At 42.5% G+C, this 20151-nt stretch overlaps 1 protein-coding gene across 1 annotated transcript; it reads left to right on the forward strand.

The window, feature by feature from the left end:
* The first annotated feature begins 619 nt into the window (after positions 1-619).
* Positions 620-19943, forward strand: rimkla (ribosomal modification protein rimK-like family member A). Its single transcript, XM_053625346.1, has 5 exons — positions 620-3270; positions 10195-10425; positions 13770-13856; positions 14953-15156; positions 17021-19943. Exons 1-5 carry the CDS (start codon positions 3108-3110, stop codon positions 17527-17529), a joined length of 1194 nt encoding a protein of 397 aa, XP_053481321.1. The 5' UTR covers positions 620-3107; the 3' UTR covers positions 17530-19943.
* The last annotated feature ends 208 nt before the right edge of the window (positions 19944-20151 follow it).

Below are 20151 nucleotides of genomic sequence, written 5' to 3' on the forward strand. Positions count from 1 at the left end.
TTGCTGTAATATACAGGAGCCGAAACCACTTTCATCCATTTTCTGATGAACATCTGAGCCAACATCACAGTCCTATATCTGGCTTAGTTACACATTTACATTTATTCATATGCTTTTAACCAAAGTGACTTACAGATGAGGCAGAATTCAATCAGAGGTTGATGCTTAAAAGGAGCTCAGAATGATACAAATGATGCAAAGTTAAGATTCCACCATCTGATGAGAACCAAGTGCATGAAAGTTACAGCAGCAACAAAACCACAAGCATTACTGAAGTGATAGCCACAGCCATTACACAAACATTAGCCACAACACAACAAATTATATAACTATGTGAGTCAAAGAAAGCTAACTTGGAATCACAAAAACAATACACAATAATAACAATACTATCGAGTTACATATAGATATGAGGGCTGCACGTCATCAATCATGGCAAAACAGAACACACCCAGATAGCCGTAAACTAATGCTTAGGGTGTATCTGCATCTATGTTCAAGTGCTCTCAGAGGGGCTTCAAGCACTTTTGATGGTTTTGAAAGATTCTTTTGAGGAAAAAAATCTATCAACACATTATGCAGCAAACTGCAATTTACAAAGTTTGGAGTGGATTTAGTATTGCATTCACTTTATTTATTTATTTATTTAAAGTGATAAATAAATAAAGGTGGCACAGTGAGGCCATAGCATTGCTACCTCGCAGCTCCTGGGCCCCCTGGTTCGATCCTAAGCTCGTGTTACGGTTTCTGCAAGATTGGGCATGTTTAGCCTGTGTCCCTGGGATCTGTAGTTTCCTCCCACCTCCCAAAACCAGCTGGTGGGTGGATTGGCTATGCGAAATTGTTCTGTGTTAATGTGTGAATTTGTGCAAGCATGGTGCCTTGTGATGGGACTGGCATTCCTACAGTGCATTCCCACATCGTGTCCTGGATAAACTCTGGATCCAGGACACGTCCGTGCCTTTTGTCCGTGAGCATGACAAAAGGGTTATTGAAGATGAATGAATGAATTAGCAGCATTTTCTTGCGTTGCCAGTACGTTTTGATTCTACCGTATCTGGTCAGGCCTAAAGTCTTAATAATTTGATCTAAAAATCTTTTAGAATATGAAATAGCTTGGTTAAGGATGAGCACTGTGTGTCTGAGTATAAATTTGCAGCTGTGAGCTTTGAGCAGGTGCAGATGTTGCATCAAACTTAATAAAGCATCAATTTGGACATAATTTGTACACTACTGTTAAGGAGTCCAAAATAGCAAGCAATTCTTTCCCTCTGTACATGAGTCAAATGTGGGCACAATACAACGTGCTTCATTTAATTGCAAAGGTATTAGAAGCGTGAAGTCCGACACGATGTACCGGTCATAAACGACAGACAAAGCTGATTGGTTGAGGGGACTAGCACCAGTGTTTGATTGATGCACCCTGTCGGGGAGGGGCGGAGTCAGTGACCCGAAGAGCAACGGAAGCCCATGAAATGTGCACAGAAAGTGAATCCAAGCTGGTCAGTCTCTGTGTGTGCACTATAAGCCATGCTTTTACAGAGGAACCACAAAGCATGCTTTGCTAATAAACCATGCTATAGAACTCATTTATGTGGTCTTAATTAACTTGTTTTTTTTTCATTTAATGAAGCCGTTTTGGTCTAATTTTGAGTTGTTTAAATGGAATAAATCCTGAGAATAAATCCTGGGGAAATCCGTTTGTCTTCTCATTGTTACTGAGGTAATTTAACCTTAAAAAGGGCCAGCTCATTCCGGCTAGCTATTGGCCAAAGGTGACATCATGATCAAAAGCCCCGCCCCCATCCATCCCCGCAACGCGCACAAACACTGCACGCGGACACGCGGCATAAACAAAGCAAGGCTCTTTCATGGTGTCGGATCTGCCGCAGAAGACCAGGTGGTTCTGCATTAATTTTCCCCTCCATCATTATCGAGAACACAAACCTAGCAGAGATCTGTAGTCTTTATCTTTATATTTTTAGTGGCGTATATCTGAAAAATTAAGTAGCGCACGCACTTCACAAAAGGCGCTTCTGTGTTACTGTAATGAAGCTGCTATGAACAATAAAAGCGTTAGAATGATGATTAATAATCACAAAAACGAATTGCGACATTTTAAAGAGCACTGCGTCACAAGCAAAACTTTTTTTTTAATGATCCCTCGCCTTTCAGTGCAGCGAGACAGAAACACCGCACCATCAATACCCACCAAACCCGCCTATGCCCGGTCTGAACCGGTTCGGGGGAAGCGCGCGCTCCCGTCACGCCCCCTCCTGTCACGCGCCAAAACACAGAAGCGCGCGACCTACGCCAGTGTCCACATCCTCATTGGCTTACTGCAATACTCGAGCCTCCGCACACGCTGTGTTTTAATTGGCTGCCGGTCTCCTCCTGCTGACGACGACAACGTTGTTATTGGTCAGCGGCGGAGCAAGTGCTCGATTCTCATTGGCTGCGTGTTTTTTCTTTACAAACGCGAGGACGAGAGTTGTAAACGAAACGCGTGCTGGAACAAAATTGCAGGGTGGAAAATAAAGCGTGCGTCTTTTCCGATCTCTTCAGCACCGCGGCCTGGGTCAAGCCTGGTTACTGCTTGGCATTACCGCCTTTCAGTCCACCAGTGAGACTAGGGAGCCGATGATCCGCCTTCTCTCCATCACTGCGTCTGTTCTCCACCATTTTGTTGAAGTTTTCAGCCATACCGCTAGCGCGTGAGTGTAGAGTGTAGTGAGCCCCGGCGTGGAGGCTTTTGTTTGCTCCGTGACAGGGCAGTTAAACGGTGCCCTCTTTCGGAGCTCTCGCTCGGTCACCTCAGAGCAGAGCGCAGCCTTTCTCGGTTTCTCATCTCAGATTTGAGATTTGGCTGCCTCGTTTGTGTATCTCGCGGGGATCCTGGATCGGGTGAGAAGGGAGAAACTGGCAGTCGGTGGGGAAAAAAACGAATAACAGAAGGCGCTAAGTTAAGTTAGCTCCGCGGCTGCGCCCCCATTGTTTTGAGTCCCGTCTCCACCCGAGCCTGAATCCCGCGCGCTCTTCTATCCATCACCAGAGAAGCCTTTCTTTCTTTCTTTTAGTGTTCAGTCGGTTTTATTTCGATATTAAAAATGTGTTCTCGGGTGTGGTTTGTAACCGACCGGCGCATTAGCCAGGAGTATCCTCAAGTTCAGATCCTGCGCGCTCTGAAGGAGCGATGCTCCGAAGACGACGTTGATTTCCGCTATCTCTTAATGGATGAGATCGTTATAACCATCATGGACGGACAGCTGGGTAACTCGAACACACTCTAACACACACATGTTTATGTATAAACTGTTCAATGATCGAGTCAGGATTTATAAGCCTTTGTGTGTGTGTTTTTGTTTTGTAATGGATAACTTGCTGAATGGGTCTTATGAGATGTAGTTAGCTTCATGCTTCACTGTGTGACAGTGACCGCTTAACCCAGTTCCTCCAGTCAGTATGTCCGAGACCACCGTGGATGTTCGTTGGTGACCATTTTGTCTGAAACATAATCACATTATAATGGTCTTTTGTGACCAAATTAAGAGAGAAGGCGCGTAAGTCGTGTCGTTTTATTTAGCCACCGTCAATGAACAATTCATTGCCTCGCGTGCGTGGTCACGAGCGCCTGGTCGCGCGGCTCATTATCGACACTTAAAGCGCGCGCGCCATTCAGCCTATACACAGTAATGTAAATCACACTGTTTGATATTCACTGATGAATACATTCGGGTTAAAAAAAGGAAAAAAAACCGAGGTATTTCTCCACCTTTATTTATTTATTATTATTTTTTTAAAAAATATTCTCCACTAGGTTAATGTGGCGCATGCATTAAAGATTGAGAGCCTTATATTTTGGCCTGCTGAGCCAAAATTAGATAGAAATAATAATGGCAGATGTGATGTAGGTACACTGTGGTCTCTGTTATGTAAGATGGTTTCCCAGGATTGACTGGTTTGCTGGTTTGACAGGTGTGATGGTTGTACTTCTCATCCCACAGCTCAAACACTCTACATATTGCCAATTCTCACAAACTGGAGATGGAAAAACTGTGTGTGTGTGTGTTGCTGTTATCTAGCAGAAGGAATACACATGGGAATAGACGTATGATAGGGAAAATACGTAGTTCAGTTAGTTGCAGAAGGAAAATGTGGAGAAGAGCGAGACATGGCCAGTTAAAGGAGAATGAGTGTGTCTCGGGGCCATGACGCACCGCGGCATCAACCATTGTATACTAATGAACGTCGGGCCGTAGTTTTAGAGGTGTGTCCGTGTTGTTCTCTGTCCTTGTCACTTGCTAGAGCATATTGATCAATTGGCATGTGAGGCTGGGGGTTCTGAAAACCAAAAAGAAACCAAAGTCATCCAAGCAAACAAACCGTACACGCTAGCTGTAGCTGTTTTATGAAAACAAGATGGCTGGGCAGACAGAGCAGCACGTTTAGATCCCAATCAGACCTTGTAAATAAATCTATAGTGGCACGGAAATACAAGCTGGATTAGTCTGTCCCAAGCTGCATATTACTGCAGTAAATGGTATGTCAATGTGGTACACAGCGATGGATATTTATATGAAATTCTTTTGTAAATGATGCCTTTGATTGTTCATTATTTCCTTTCATTCAGGTGTAGAAATGTGTATGTGTGTATATATGCTAGGTGCCAGCTGTCATCTTCGAGACGTTTTTGAATGCCGATTTTCACAGATGTGAGGCGATGGGAGAAAATCAGTCAGCCTTGGTTGACGCTAGTTCTTTACCGTCAGCTTGGTGTCTCCTGGCTCTTGCATGTTGCCATCTGGAGGATTGGCAGATTGTTCAGTCTGCAGTTTAGGGGGTGGTGGATATGGTGGGGGCAGGGGCTTGAAGTTATTGACGTTTGATGGTTCGGTAATCCTTTACCTTCTTTTTTTAATACAAGTATTTAGTAAATTTCTTTTCTGAAAGCAGTCCAAATCCTTCAGAACTTGTAATCGCTTTGTGGTGTCTTCTGGAAATTTGATAGCTGTATGTTTACTTCTGAATAGTCATAACATTTTGGGGAAAGTGTACTGTGACCTTCAAAAATGTCAAACATATAAATTTTTTTCAGAGGGTTACACAGATATTAACTAGAGCTAATTATTTCCTGGCATTTCATAGTATAATTCTTTACAGGATTTCAGCAGGTTGTAGTGCTAGTTGAAGATGAGCAACAAGTGTTCAGCCCTCTATTTTCAGGTGATCGTATCTTTTGGACTGCTTCTAATACCACTCTTCAATTTGGAGTTGTTTTCTAATGCATTATGTCCCTCAACATGATTCATGGGTTTACACATGTTCAAATAAAGTGGCATCACAGCTGGAGGAGGTGTGTGCTGGGCCAGGTTTGTGTGTGGATGTGTGTGAGGTTAATCTTCTAGCCTGAATCCTGGAGAGCTCAGATTAGGCCTTTGGACAGCTGGTCAGCTCTGGGATTTGCAGTTGCGTCATCGGTTCAAGACACCTTTTGACTGGGACATTTGACTTGACTTGAAAAAAGTAAGGACCAACACAATATAATGAATATTCATCATTTGGCTAATAGAGGTGAATGAAATTCAAATGCAGTGATTTGAATGTAGGCATGGTTTTATCAGGGTATGCCATACATGACCATGCATTTCTTATGCAGAGGAAAGTGACACCGCAGTCCTGCCCTATCCGCATGGCACGCCAGCATTCGCACCTGAATCCCAGCTGTAGGCTGCTTTTGTAGCCATGCTGCTTGTGTGATGGGTAGAATAGATGGGACGTGCTGGGAAGCCACATGAAGCAATCGGCATGTATTTGAGACTTGTGACAGTGGGAATGTCACATCCCGCAGTGTGTGCGATCGAGGGAGAGCGTGGCGCATCACAAGCGGGCTGCAATATGGCACTGGCCATTCCTCCAACAGATGAGAAATGTAACACAGTGGTTTTGCTGTCACTGCTTGCTTTGCTAGACCAGTACAAATGAGGACTTCCAGTCATGAGTTTAATACCTCGTCATACACGTACACAGTGCATCTGCTATATAGGGATACGGTGGTAGTGCATACACCCTAGGGCTGCATGAATGTTTTACACTATAAATCAAAGGCAAAAAATCCACACAGTAGTGTTTAAAAAAAATACAACATTTAGCATTTTAATCGTGTAGAAAAGTCTATCAAAACACACAATTTCTCAACCTTTTAGCTAAATGATCCTTTTTGATAATGACTCTGAATATTTTCGTGTCATTATGTATCGATGTTCTATTTAGATACAGAACACAAACATGTACATAACTAATTACCAAAAATGCATTTGTTGATGTCACTCTGTCTGTAGCTGAATCGTAAATGGCCTTGGGCATGTAGTGCACTCTTGGTACAGTGCCCTCCACGAGTATTAGCACCCTTGGTAAATATGAGGAAGGAAGGCTGTGAAAAAATTCTTTATTGTTTAAACTTCTGATTTTTTTTGTTTAAAACAATTTAAAAAAATACTATGCTCTCAAGGATATCAAATGATTGCAAACACAACACAGGTTTATATATATATATATATATATATATATATATATATATATATATATATATATATAAGTAGTTAAATACAGGTGCACAACTATTACTGGGACCACTATCAATTTATGTGAGAACAATATATTTGAAGTATATTCCCATTGATATTTAATTATTTTTTTTTAGTACACCTGGGTGACTAGGAACGGGAAATTGTTGAACCATGACTTCCTGTTTCAGGTATGAACAACATAGTATTAACTATGGATAAATTCAAGGAATATAGCTGTGATGTGTGGCAAAAGGTTGTTGAGCTTCACAAAATGGGAAGTGCCAATTTCCTGTTCGTAGTCACCCAGGTGCACAAAAAATGTAAAATATCAATGGGAATATACTTCCTGTATATTTTTCTCATATGAATTCATGCAACAATTATTGGCACCCCTATATTTAACAAATGTTAAATTGTTATTTTTGGATAAACCTGTGTTTTGTTTGAAATACATGAGAGCAGAGTATTTTTGTGAGGGTTTTTTTTTTTTTTTTTTTTTTTTTTTTTTTAAACCAAAAGATCAAAAGGTTAAACAATAAAGAATTTTTTTTTACAGCCTTCCTTGTTCATATTTACTAAGGGTGCCAATATTAGTGGAGGGCACTGTACATAGGCACTAGAATGCAGTTGTTATACACTCTGTTAGCAAAAGGGTTCTTGGCTTCCTGTTTGGAACGCTCTACACCGTGACACACTTGTAAGATTTTCCCAGAGAGATTCTAGATTGAATCTTTCCTCCCCTGTCCTTGTTTGGGGTTTCACCTAACTGGAGCTGAAATTAAAAGAATTACTACCTTTATGTGGCACCTATGTTGGAAGGAAATATTAAATCTGGCTTAATGTCAGTGTTGGTACCTAGAAATGAATCTGAGGCATGAAATTAAGTTACCTCCTTGTGGTTTTTCTTCTTTTAGGAATTTTTTTTTTGTGTGATTTCTGTGATACGAATGCAGAGTACAGTGCTACAGCTACTATCCTAAAATACCGCTAATATTCCAAACAACAAAACTGACTCATCTCTGTAAATGTTACTCGGGTCATACATGTTTATGTGTTATGGAAACGTATAGATCGTGCAGGTATGTACATAATGGTAGACACGACACTTCTTTCTTTCATTCTTTACTTTTATAAACACAAAAATTGAGATCTGTGAGTTCAGGTGCTTGATATTGCACATGCATGACCTCTGTATGTGACTCTGTGTGCATACGTGGCCCACAGAGTGTTTTTCCTGGCGAGGAAATGCTCTTTTCAGAGCTGTACATAGTTTAGGCTTGAATGCATTTTTCCCCCCTTTTTTTGAGTACATGTGCATGCAGGTAGTCTGCAATACAGTAAATGCAAATGAAACAATTCGAATTTTAAACAAAAGCCATCCCAAAGGCATTTACAGCCTGGACTTTACCCCTGAACTATAGATCAGTAGTGCAGAGAAGTGTCCAGGGAATGGGAGCGGGAGAGAAGAAGGTCTGGTGAGAGAGGAAGAAAGAAGGCGGGCGGGTGTTGTGGCCACAGATGACTTTACCATATGAATGTTTCTGATTCTTTCTGAACCCCAGTGAACTTGTTAACCCGGCTTGTATGTCGTAAGCAGTCACATCTCCGTGCATGCATTTCTTCTAAAATGGTGAGGTAGAAAGGAGGTGGTTTTACAGATGCTCTCTCTCGCTCTCTCTCTCTCTCTCTCTTTCCCTCCCTCCTTTCTCTCGCTTTCTCTTCAGGTCAGTCCCCTGTTGTGTGTATGTGTGTCTGGTGGTTCTTCAGCAGACATACTAACTTGCCATAACTATAGCACAGAACATAGCTGACAGAAGTAACAATAGCTGACACCATTTGTGTTCCTCAATAGAGTTATTGTACTGTTAAAGACCTGTTTGTATGGGACGGGTTCGTGATGTCAGGAGTCATAGCAACTGGGGGGAAAAAAAAAAAAAACCCAACAGAATTGTTAGCCATATAAAACCACCATTTCATCGCCATACAAGTTCACGCAACGGCATAGATAGTTTCTTTTCGAATTTGGTTCTAACCTTACAGGAATTACAGTAGATGATGTTCATAACACGCGATGTTTGATCCTGTCACTCTGGGAAATAGTACAATAGTGAGTGTGTAATTAAAGCAAACAGCTGGTGAATATTTGGTGTTTTAATAAAGCTGAGATGGTAATTAAAGCGTGAAAACAGGGAGAGAGAACAGGAGCATATGGGTTAGTGGGTCACTGAAGAGATAAACGGTGAAGCTGAAGGCCGCGTGTTTGTGTGGTGTTGTGTAACTGATCTGGTGATAGTGAGCACTTACAGGAGGTCAACATGGATGGGATGTTGTCTGCGTTTGTGTTCTTGCCAGTCTCGTTTATACAGTCTTACTGGCAAAGTAGGGTATTAGTCCAAATTGTCTTTCTATAGATACTTTTTCTTTTCTTTTTTTTTTCTTTTCCCACAGCTGTATAATTTGCAGTAGGTCATCAGGAGACATTAGCAACATAGCCAGTGTCTGGTATTCCTGGTGTTTTCAAAATATTGGATGGAACCGTAAACCGTACGTAAACCATGGCTTGAGAAAAGTCCTGTAAAGCTCTTTTAGACTTCAAGTGAAATCCAACCAAACTTTCTGAACCAACCTGTTGTTAATTGTGGTGAAATATACAGCAGAGGTGCCTCTGTTTTATTCTAGCACTTACTGTAGCATTTTTTTGACCCCTTGCTACAGCGATATGGTGGGAAAAACTTGGAAAAAATTTTGAAGCAGAGGTCAGTCAACAGGAGTAAAATTTGCCCAGCACAAAAAAGGAAAAAAAAAAAAAAGAGATCAACTCCTTGAATGGTAAAGGAAGTTGGATGTGAAACACACGTGTATGGAGCTGCTGGTACTTTGTGCTTTGTGACAAATTTATGTAGATTTTAAATTTGACCTGAGAAATTTGCGAATCCCAAACTTGTGAGCCAACAGAGAGGGGCTGGGGGAGGGGCATCGTTATTTTTCTATTGTTCTTTCTGTCTAGGGGGGAAAAAAAACCAGTATGCGCCCTGGGGTATTTGTGATGTAAATCTGTTTTTTGTTGTTTTTTTTTTGTGTGTTTCCGCCTGTAAGGATTTTCGTTTTAGCAGTGCTGGTACAAAAAAAAAGATATAGTCTGCAGTTAAAAGGTGTCGTGACCCAGACTACTCTGGCTTAAAAACAGCTAGTTCTGACAACAGCTGATTTTTATTTTTTTAATTTTTTTTTGCACCGAGGCAGCTGAATGTAAAACCTATTTTTATACAAAAAGACAAAATGATTATGTTCTCGGTTGTTATGGAGGCTTTTGTGGTGGCCAGAGTGTTACGCACACATTTTTGTTACTACTCTTTGGTGAATATTATGTAAAGAACGTAATAGAAACCAGACATAATCCATCACGGTTGAGCAACAGGAAGTGATATTTTACCAGCATATCTCATTAACACCCATAAAGCACTCAATTCTAGGATCTTTTTCATCATGACTGCTAAGAAAATGGCCGAATTGCAGCAACAAGAAGCAAAAACAAACAAAAAACAGCAAAAAAAGGACTATAAAGTTAAGTTCCAAGTGCTACACAGTTGCTGTGTGTATTGACTTGTTGTGCTGTCTCCTGTTTTAGGTCTACGAGTGGGGCAGGAGGTGGTGACGTCGTACCCGCAGGTGGCTGTGGTGCGTGTTCCTACTCCGTGGGTGCAGTCGGACAGTGACATCACCGTTCTGAGGCATCTGGAGAAGATGGGTTGCCGTCTGGTCAACCGGCCCCAGGCCATCCTTAACTGTGTCAACAAGTTCTGGACCTTCCAGGAGCTTGCTGGACATGGAGTCCCACTGCCTGATACTTACTCCTACGGTCAGCTCAGCATTAACAACTAACACACACACACACACACACACACACACACACACACAAACAATCCTACAGTTAGAGGCATTTACATTTACTTGTTTTGCCAGTGCTTTTATTCAAAGTGTCTTACATTTAAGACGGGACACAATCCCTGCAGCTGAAAGCTAATGGATTTGCACAAGGGCTCAACAGTGGCTCTCTGGCATTCCTGGCATTTAAACTCTGATCCTTCTGATCACTAGTGTTTCCTACTATTAGTGCTCTCGCCATGCATATTATCTTCCCATTCGTGTATACGAGGTGCCCAGAGCTCTCTGCTGGTGTAACCAGACCAGCACATTCGCTTACATTTCAGCTATTCCCTCCTCTCTGCCTGATCAGCGGTGGAAAGAGAACTGAGCGAGAGAGAGAAAAAACAAAGCCTTCTGCTAGTTCAGCAAAAGTCAGTATGGGAGTAAGTAAAAATAAAGCCCATTCTGAGACAGTGAGTTAGATTGAAATGAAACGGTTCTATTTTCAGGCTTGGCTCGGACATCAGTCTCGCACGTTTCAGTCTTCAAGTTTTGTGAGGCCCTGTATTTCAGGGATCTTGATGTGTAAGGTTGTATATAGTTCTGATGGAAGTAGAGCTATAGTGCAGGGCTGCTATAGGCACTGCTGATGTATAGGTGAACGCAGCTATAGAAATACTGCGACATGGATGACGGACGTCTTGAGGAAATAGAGGATTTTCTTTGCATATTTATGCGTACACGGTGTGGAAGCGAACACTGTGAGCATGTCGGACTTGACTGACAAGTCAAGTTCTCCACACGCACACGTCCGCACATGCGCAGATGCACTCGAGGGGTTTATGTAACAGCATTTGGTGGGAGAGGGAGGAGAACTCATGACCATCTAAATGAAAACACAGAGGGAGAGGCTCATGTCTCTGATGTTTGGTGTTTGCTTCCCCCCCTGTGTTCCATAGCATCTCTCTCCTGCGCGCTCTCTCTCGCTCTCTCTCCTGCGCGCTCTCTCTCCTGCACTCTCTCTCGCTCTCTCTTGCGCTCTCTCTCCCTCTCTCTTGCGCTCTCTCTCCCTCTCTCTTGCGCTCTCTCTCCCTCTCTCTTGCGCTCTCTCTCCCTCTCTCTTGCGCTCTCCCTCCCTCTCTCTTGCGCTCTCTCTCCCTCTCTCTCCTGCGCGCTCGCTCTCTCTCTCTCTCCTGCGCTCTCTCTCTCTCTCCTGCTCTCGCTCTCTCTCTCTCTCTCTCTCTCCTGCTCTTTCCTGCTCTCTCTTTCTCTCCTGCTCACTCTCTCTTTCTCTCCTGCTCTTACTCTCTCTCCCCTGCTCTCTTTCCCCCCTGCGCTCTCTCTCTCTCTCTCTCCTGCTCTCTCTCCTGCTCTCTCTCCTGCGCTCTCTCTCTCTCTCTCTCTCCTGTGTGCTCTCTCTCTCTCTCTTTCTCTCCTGCTCTCTCTCTCTCTCTCTCTCTCCTGCTCTCTCTCTCTCTCCTGCTCGCTCTCTCTCCTGTGCACTCTCTCTCTCTCTCTCTCTCCTGCGCTCCCCTGTTCTCTCTGCCTCCTGCTCTCTCTCTCTCTCTCTCTCTCTCTCTCTCTGACGGTAGATGTTAGAAAAAGCTGCAGCAGCTGAAAACAGGGATCAATCACTGCACCAAAGCAGGAAGCAGCAAGGACTGCATAAAAACAAGAGACTCCAGCAGTTTGGGCAGCCAATGCAGTGTTTTCTCTGTGTGTGTGTGTGTGTGTGTGTGTGTGTGTGTGTGTGTGTGTGTGAGATGCCTTGCAATATCTGAAAACTGCTCTCCTCTTCAGTTAGATGAGCAGACAGAGGAACCGTTATAATTAGATTTCTCCCTGCTTCTCTCGCTTTCACTCCTCCCCTTGGCCCTCACAAATCACTCGCTTTTTCCTGCATCTTTTTTTTTTTTTTCTTTTTCCGTTCCGCAGTCCAGTGCACATCTGTCTCCAACGCCTTCATAACAGTGCCACATCATACACTGCTTCAGCAGCCAATTCTCCATTTGGTCCTCAGCACTCAGACCAAATGGTATTAATTAGTATCAGGCACGAGGGTTCCAGACCGTTAGGACATAACGATGCAGTGATTTGTCATTTGATTCAGCAGCACTGTGGCTCATCTCATCACCAGCTGTGTTTTGATACTAAGGAATTGCTTTGTTGTTGTTTTTTTTTTTTTTTCTTTTCTTTTCAGAATTCATTCTGACTGTTAATTATGAATGAATATTACGTACTGCAAATCTGTCCCTTTGTTGCATGTTCCATGTCATTTTGAGCAACATGTCGGGGTTTAGTGTCAATGTTACCATAACGATCATGTGTATGTAACCCCAAGTGTTCCATTGCATCATTTGTGTTTTTATCCTAAAATGTTTCTCTTGCAAAACTCCAGGGTCCCTATTGAACACACATTCTGTTTCAAAATGTTAGCTGGATGCCCATTCCACCACTCATCTGGACCCCAATACCCCCCCCCCCCCACCCCCCACTACAATTATTTAAACAGTTTACACATGTGTAATTTTATTTCCTCACAGGACCAGTGTTTTGTACCCACCCAATTTCAGAATGCAGTGCAATTGTGAAATTTCACATTTTCCATGCCAATTCTTCTTCTTCTACTCCATCTTTGTGAATTATTGGCACCCTTTGTAAAAAAAAAAACGAGCAATTCTCATTAGAATAACAATAATAATAATAAATAACATTATTTTCTTTCAAATATATACAGAATTGTTATATTGGTACTCCCCATAGGAATATTTTTAAATACAAAATTTTCATTTGCTCTCAGGTGGCAGGAAATATGTTCAAGAAAGGTGCCAATAATTCTCCAGGGCACTGTGTTTATCCATCCATTTTCTGTACCGCTTATCCTACACAGGGTCACGGGGGATCCTGGAGCCTAACCCAGGGGACTCGGGGCACAAGGCGGGGGACGGATTATTAAAGATTATTTAGATTAAGATTTTTTTAAATTTTTTTTTTAATAAAGATGGACTTAGGTCAAAAGAAAAAGTTCTATAAATCAGATGATCGTGGTATTTTGCAGTCAAATGAAGATAAGACTAAACAAACGACTTTTTAATAAATATCCCTGGAGTTGTTCAGGTACTTTTTGAGCTTTGTGATGGGTTTAAGTGTGTTTTCTGTTTAAATGTATGATGTATGATGGCACTGAGCTGAATTGTTAGGATGTTTTCCCACATTAACACTCTGTCCCTTTCCAGTATGGGCCAGTAATCTCACATATACTACGGTGGAAATGAGAGTCTGGTCATTACAGTGTTAGTAATGTGTGTATGTTGTTTTGCGTGTTTGTTTCTCCAGGTGGCCATGACAACTTCCGTAAGATGATTGATGAGGCAGAGCCGTTGGGTTACCCGGTTGTGGTGAAAAATGCTCGTGGACACCGAGGTGAATGTCGAACCTGCCCTGCCACTTTTTGTTTTTTGCGTCTGAGGGCAGGCTTAGAGAGCTAATGTGCTCCTCGTGGGAGTGGCTGTGTGTCTCACATTCCACATGCACATGAGTGAGATTAGAACACAATAGAGCATGCTGGGAAAACGGTTGTACAGGGGTCCAGGGAGAAATTGCAGCATCAGCTCCAGTGGCTGCTTCGTGGTGATTGGAGCAGCTGTTTCAAACCCAGATCAACACACACACCAGATTGTTTTTTTTTGTTTTATTTTCTTTCCCACCAAAGGATTGCATAGTTGTCATTGGTGTTAAGGCTGCCTGCTAGAAATGTAGGCCTGAAAAATGGGCCTGTATATTGTGAGCCAGGACCAGTTTTATTTTGCTATTGAATTTAAAAAGAAAAAAACAACAAACAGGTCACTAACATTGTAAAGTTGGTGTTTAACTTTGGAGCTTTCACTGATCTTTTTTGTCTTGAATAATCTGAAAAGATTTGGGGGAAAATTAGATTTCAGCAGTGTGTGGTGCAGTATTTAGGAAACGGGCATTTGCACACAAACGCACAGTATGACTTCTGGCAGGGTTTAAATGTTAAACCTGGCCTCAGGGTGAATACTGAACACACACACACACACACGCACTCTGAGGCTTCTCTTACTCGTTCAGCATTAATTAAAATGCCAGCATCATTCCACCTTGTGGTGAGCAATACATTCTTTTCAGCAGTGTCTGCAGGTGTGCTTGACTAAAATTGGATTTAAAGTGGCATTAAAAGGTCTTCAGTAGTATTATTTATATACACACATCCCTTCTCTTCTTCTGTAGAGGAGCGTGTGGCTACCAATAGTCCCGGTTTAACTTGCACACCTGACTTGGCGAGCATTTTCAAAACAAGTTCAGTCTGATTCATAACAAACAACAGATTCAAAATGGCCTAAAGAGCTTAAAATGCAAGACTGTGTGTGTGTGTGTGGAAATGTTTTAAAACCATTTAAAACTTGTTCTTCAAGACAAGTTAAGACTTTATAAGTATCTGCATGTAAGTTTACTCAGTTGTGATGTAACCGATGTGTGAACATGTTCAACTGTACAGGTAAGGCGGTGTTTCTGGCACGGGATAAGCACCACCTCTCTGACTTGTGCCACCTAATCCGGCACGATGCTCCGTACCTATTCCAGGAGTACGTGAAGGAAAGCCATGGGCGAGACGTGCGTGTGGTGCTCGTGGGCGGCAGAGTGATCGGCTCTATGCTGCGCTGCTCAACAGACGGACGCATGCAGAGCAACTGCTCCCTCGGTACGTGTGCTGTGAGCCTTCATTTCTAATGTAATAGGCCAGTTTAGTTTAAACTAGTTCCGACCTGGATCATTTGTATCATTTGTCTAGCTCGCTGTAGTCCAGGTACAGGTTTGATCACGAACTGCAAAAAGCACGCGTTCAAAAACACCACAAGCCAAAACCAAGAAATGCATTTCTCCCATGCCCCCCAAAAACATGCCTGTAAGTGAACTAGCTAGTCTAAATTGCCCCAAGGCTCGAGTGATTGTGAACGTGTGCACACATGGTGCCCTGGCATCCCATTCGGGGTGTATACCATCAACGCCTCGTGACTGTAATCCTGGGATTGGTTCCAGATCCAGTACTCTAATACTGACTGGAATTACTGAAAATTAATGAACTAATGTATTTTTACAAAGTAATCCCTATACAGTGCCCTCCACTGATATTGGCACCTTTGGTAAATATGTGTCAATATTTGGCTGTGAAAAATTGTCTTTATCGTTTCATCTCTTCATCGTTTGTTAAACAAATTCACAAAAGTACTCTGCTCTCATGGATAGCAAACAAAACACAGGTTTATCTAAAAAAAAAATCTTTGTTAAATATAGGTGTGCAACCCTTTTAGTCAATACTAAAAGTCAATACATCCTTTTGCCGAGATAACAGCTCTGAGTCTTCTCCTATAATGCCTGATGAGGTTGGAGAATACATGGCAAGGGATCTGAGACCATTCCTCCATACAGACTATCTCCAGATCCTTCAAATTCTGAGGGCTGTACTGGTGGACTCTCCTCTTCAGTCCACCCCACAGGTTTTCTATGGGTTTCAAGTCAGATGACCTTGATTTTTGTGATCAGTAAACCATTTTTGTGTTGATTTTGATGTATGTTTTGGATCATTATCCTGCTGAAAGATCCAACCACGGCCCATTTTAAGCTTTCTGGTAGAGGCAGTTAGGTTTGATAGTTGACGGTCCTTGATGCCATGAATCCGAACAAAATGACTTTCTGCCCCCAAGACACAACTAACTTCTGCAGTTCTCCAGCTGTAATCCTTGGAGAATTTTTGGTCACTCGAACCACCTTCTTCACAGTGCGTTGAGACAATATAGACCCACATCCAATTCCAGGTTGTTGTTACCTCATAGGCCAAATTCCTTTAGTCATTCATAACAGTGGGTAAGATCAAGGAATATAGCTGTGATGTGCGGCAAAAGGTTGTTGAGCTTCACAAAATGGGAAGTGGCTATAAGAAAATAGCACAAGCATTGAAAATGCCCATTTCCACCATCAGGGCGATAATTAAGAAGTTCCAGTCAACTGGAAATGGTATGAATCAACCTGGAAGAGGACGTGTGTCTATATTGCAGTTAGACAGTTTGGTGCCTGTCAGGCAAGGTACATAATGAACTCCCCGAGATGTTAATTCTTCTGATCTAATCGGATTTTCATGAATAATGTAAAAATGTTTTAATTCTCTCGGTGTGTGGTTCCCAGTTAGGTTACTGGGCATATTACGATGTTGGAGATCATAGCTTAATTTTGTTACTGTGGTGGACATGCACCATTAACTTTGTATAAAGGTTGTATTGGGTTTTAGCTATCAGACTATCTGACTTGAATTAAATGGGTTTGAGCCAAACCTTAATGAGTAGGCCTAAATATATAACGTTAACGTGAATCTAATTCATTTTGCCAGTGGAAAGTTCAGGAATAAAAAGCTTCAATAAATGGTGAGAATATTGTAGACATTTGTATAAAGAGCCTAATATTTGTATGGTTCATCAAATAAATCTATATAACCGCTAAAATGCCCTGCGAGTGTGCGGTTGAAAGTGTGCTTCATGAAGTACCCACTAAGCCCAGCTCTCTTTCTCCAGGTGGCGTGGGTGTGATGTGCCCTCTGAGCGAGCAGGGCAAGCAGCTGGCTGTGCAGGTGTCCAACATCCTGGGCATGGACGTGTGCGGTATCGACCTGCTGCAGTTGAACGAGGGCTCGTTCGTAGTTTGTGAGGCTAACGCCAATGTAGGCTTTATTGCATTTGACCAGGCGTGCGGCATGGACGTGGCCGGTATCGTGGCAGACTACGCCCTGTCGCTTCTGCCCAGCCGCCTCAGCCGCAAGATGTCCCTGCTCTCCGTGGTTTCCAGTGCCAGCGAGACCAGCAGTGAGCCTGAAGTGTGTATCCCCCCAGAGGCATGCGCACCTGTCCCACCCTGCACCATCCCCGACGCCATCCCTGACGGCGTCAGCACCATGAGCACCAGCTCCACCTCGAGTGAGAGTGAGGCGGAGCTTGCCGAGATGAGCCACCCCCAGAGTGTTCCCGACCCCGCGTACAACATCAACTCCCTCCTCGCAAAGGAGATTAAACTGTTGACTGAGTGAGCTGAAGAGAAAATGGCAACCACCATGCACAAACGTGCTCATACACACACCGTACATACATATGCATACACATACAGTACATGTACACATGCAAGTAAGCATACAGTGGTCAAATGCGTACACACACACACACACACACACACACACACACACACACACACACACACATTTGTGTTTTTGTACTAACCTATCCTGTAAAACCTGATGATGATCTGAGGCTGCTCCCCTGACAGGGACTGCAATAGTGCAGTGTACACTCTGACCGAGCTTTAGTACAGGCGTGCAAACAGTGAGTGAGTGATTGCCACTGTATTTCAGGGTGCATTGTACTGGAGAGTGGTTTTAGATTGGGAAAGATTTGAAAACACACACGCACGAAACCCCCCCAAACCCCCCTCCCCCAAGCTATAGTGAAAGCCCAACACTATTGGAAGGCTTCTCGAGCATGCAGTGCAGTGTGATGCATCAATTTAACATGAAGGAAGATATCCCTAATCCGTTAGTTTATGTGCGCTCCGAATGGGTGTGTTTTCACCGTCCCAAACACACACGCACAGACATTCACACATCAGCATGAACACATGTAAAGAAGGACTGGAAACGCTGTACATATTCTCTTCCCATTGCAGTGGACTGGTACACAGTTGTACAAAGTAATGCGTTCACTGTTTTTAGCTTCAGCGCTTGTCTAGTAATAATTTAAAAAAATAAAACGTCTTGTCACACAAGCACAGGTGTCAATTTAGGTAATTAAGATTTGACTCTTAATTACCGACCTGGAACAAGCCTTAAGTTTTTCTATTTTAGCTGTTCGATATAGAAGGTGGGTAGAAATCGGACCAGGTGCTATATCAGCACTTGGATACACCAACACTTTGGCAGTTCACTTATTTTTGAACTCATTTAATGGGTATCAGGATGACTGACTTTGTACTGTCTCCTTACAGTATGCAGAAAGCAAAGTAGATTGTAGAAGATAACACCTAAATTGAAAATGTTTAACTGGCCCTTTAAGAAGAGCATCCTCCCCACCCCTCCCCAATTCAGTGGCTCTATGGGACAGCATGGGTAACGAGGCAGCCATTTTAGAGTACTATTCCCCGTTTTACACAGGAGTGTTGGAACCAGTCAGGGAGCGGCTGCATTGACGGACTGTGTGTTTTAAAATGTACCGCAAATTCTCTCCAAGTTCACTCTCTCGTCTAGTCGATACCTGTACAGACATGCATGTGCAGTATGCACCACTCCCTATGTTTACTTCACCCCTTCTGACCTTTAGCATCTGAGTAGTGAGCTACATAGAACAAGTATTATGTATGATGAATGCTTATTAGGCTTATGTGTACTGCACCGTATGACCACTTTTTTTTGCCAACACTAAAATCTTAAAAGCTGTTTGAAATTTCTTTGTACGACATCAACAATAAAATGAACTATCAACTGAAATGGGTCCAACCCAGTGGTGTACAGACTGGTGCTTTGGTAAAGCTGGAAATGTCCTCCTCGTCTGCGTTTTTTGGAAGCAATTCTCTGAATTCAGATCCCATTTTTTACTGTTTACCTCAAGAGTTCAACTTCACACTGAGTCTTAGCGTTTAACTCGTTTAAAATACGGACCAAACTCCTAGTCTGAACTCGGATCACGGTTTATGTTTACATGTCAGAATACGGACGAAGTCGTTTACATTTACACAACAGTCAAAATCCTGATGAATTCGAAACATTTCAAACTTGAAGTAGAATTTTTGTTGTAGTAAACATTTTGAGGTTGATTTAAACTCAGGGAAGCAGCCTGGATCAAATTCCTCCCCTGACCCATCCGAAAACAGATCTGCTTTTAGTGTGTATGAACCTACAACTAAAGAAATGCTTGTACCATTAATGTAATCATTTACTTTTTCTTTTTGTTTATTTTGGCTTGTTTTCTATTGTTAAGTGTTTTCATGGTTCTTTTTTTTTATGATAAAACTGGTTTGTGTGCACTAATCTCTGACTGGTGGTGAGCTTTAGTGGATTGCTTCAACAAAGCCATCTAACAGCTGAAACACACACACACACACTCACACACCCCTCTCTCCCCATCCTCCATGTAGTGATTTGCTGTACCACGTGTGATGTGTTTCATCATCCATCAGCGGACCGAACGGTAATTAAGCGACCGGACATACTCGCTCATTCCGTCTGCCATGCGAGCCAATAACATGAGCAGGAGAGCTCCTTTAGCTTTTTATTGTTTTTGTTTAAAAACCTGTCTGATTCCAAACCAATACATGTGATTAAAGGGAGTGGCAAGACTTTAGAGATGATCTAGTATTAAGTAAACATGATCAGAGAAATGTTGTGATATGAAAAGGACAGAGGAATTTGGTGCAATAATTTATTTGCCAAACCCAAGCAAGCACTATATTTTGGTACCACTCCATTGCCCAGTTGACTAACAAGAGACATTTACTCACTACGTAATAATGTCAAATTGCTGCTAATGTTCAGTTCTGCTGATTTCCAGGATGTAAAAAAGGAAAATGAGCAGATTTCAGATGTTAACCACATTTCATTGCCTCGTCATCTGTTTGTTTGTTTGTTTTTATTATTTTTTTTTCAAGTTAGACGTTCCACCTGAAT

This window comes from Ictalurus furcatus, chromosome 5, assembly GCF_023375685.1.
Source record: "Ictalurus furcatus strain D&B chromosome 5, Billie_1.0, whole genome shotgun sequence".
NCBI classification, from domain to species: domain Eukaryota; kingdom Metazoa; phylum Chordata; class Actinopteri; order Siluriformes; family Ictaluridae; genus Ictalurus; species Ictalurus furcatus.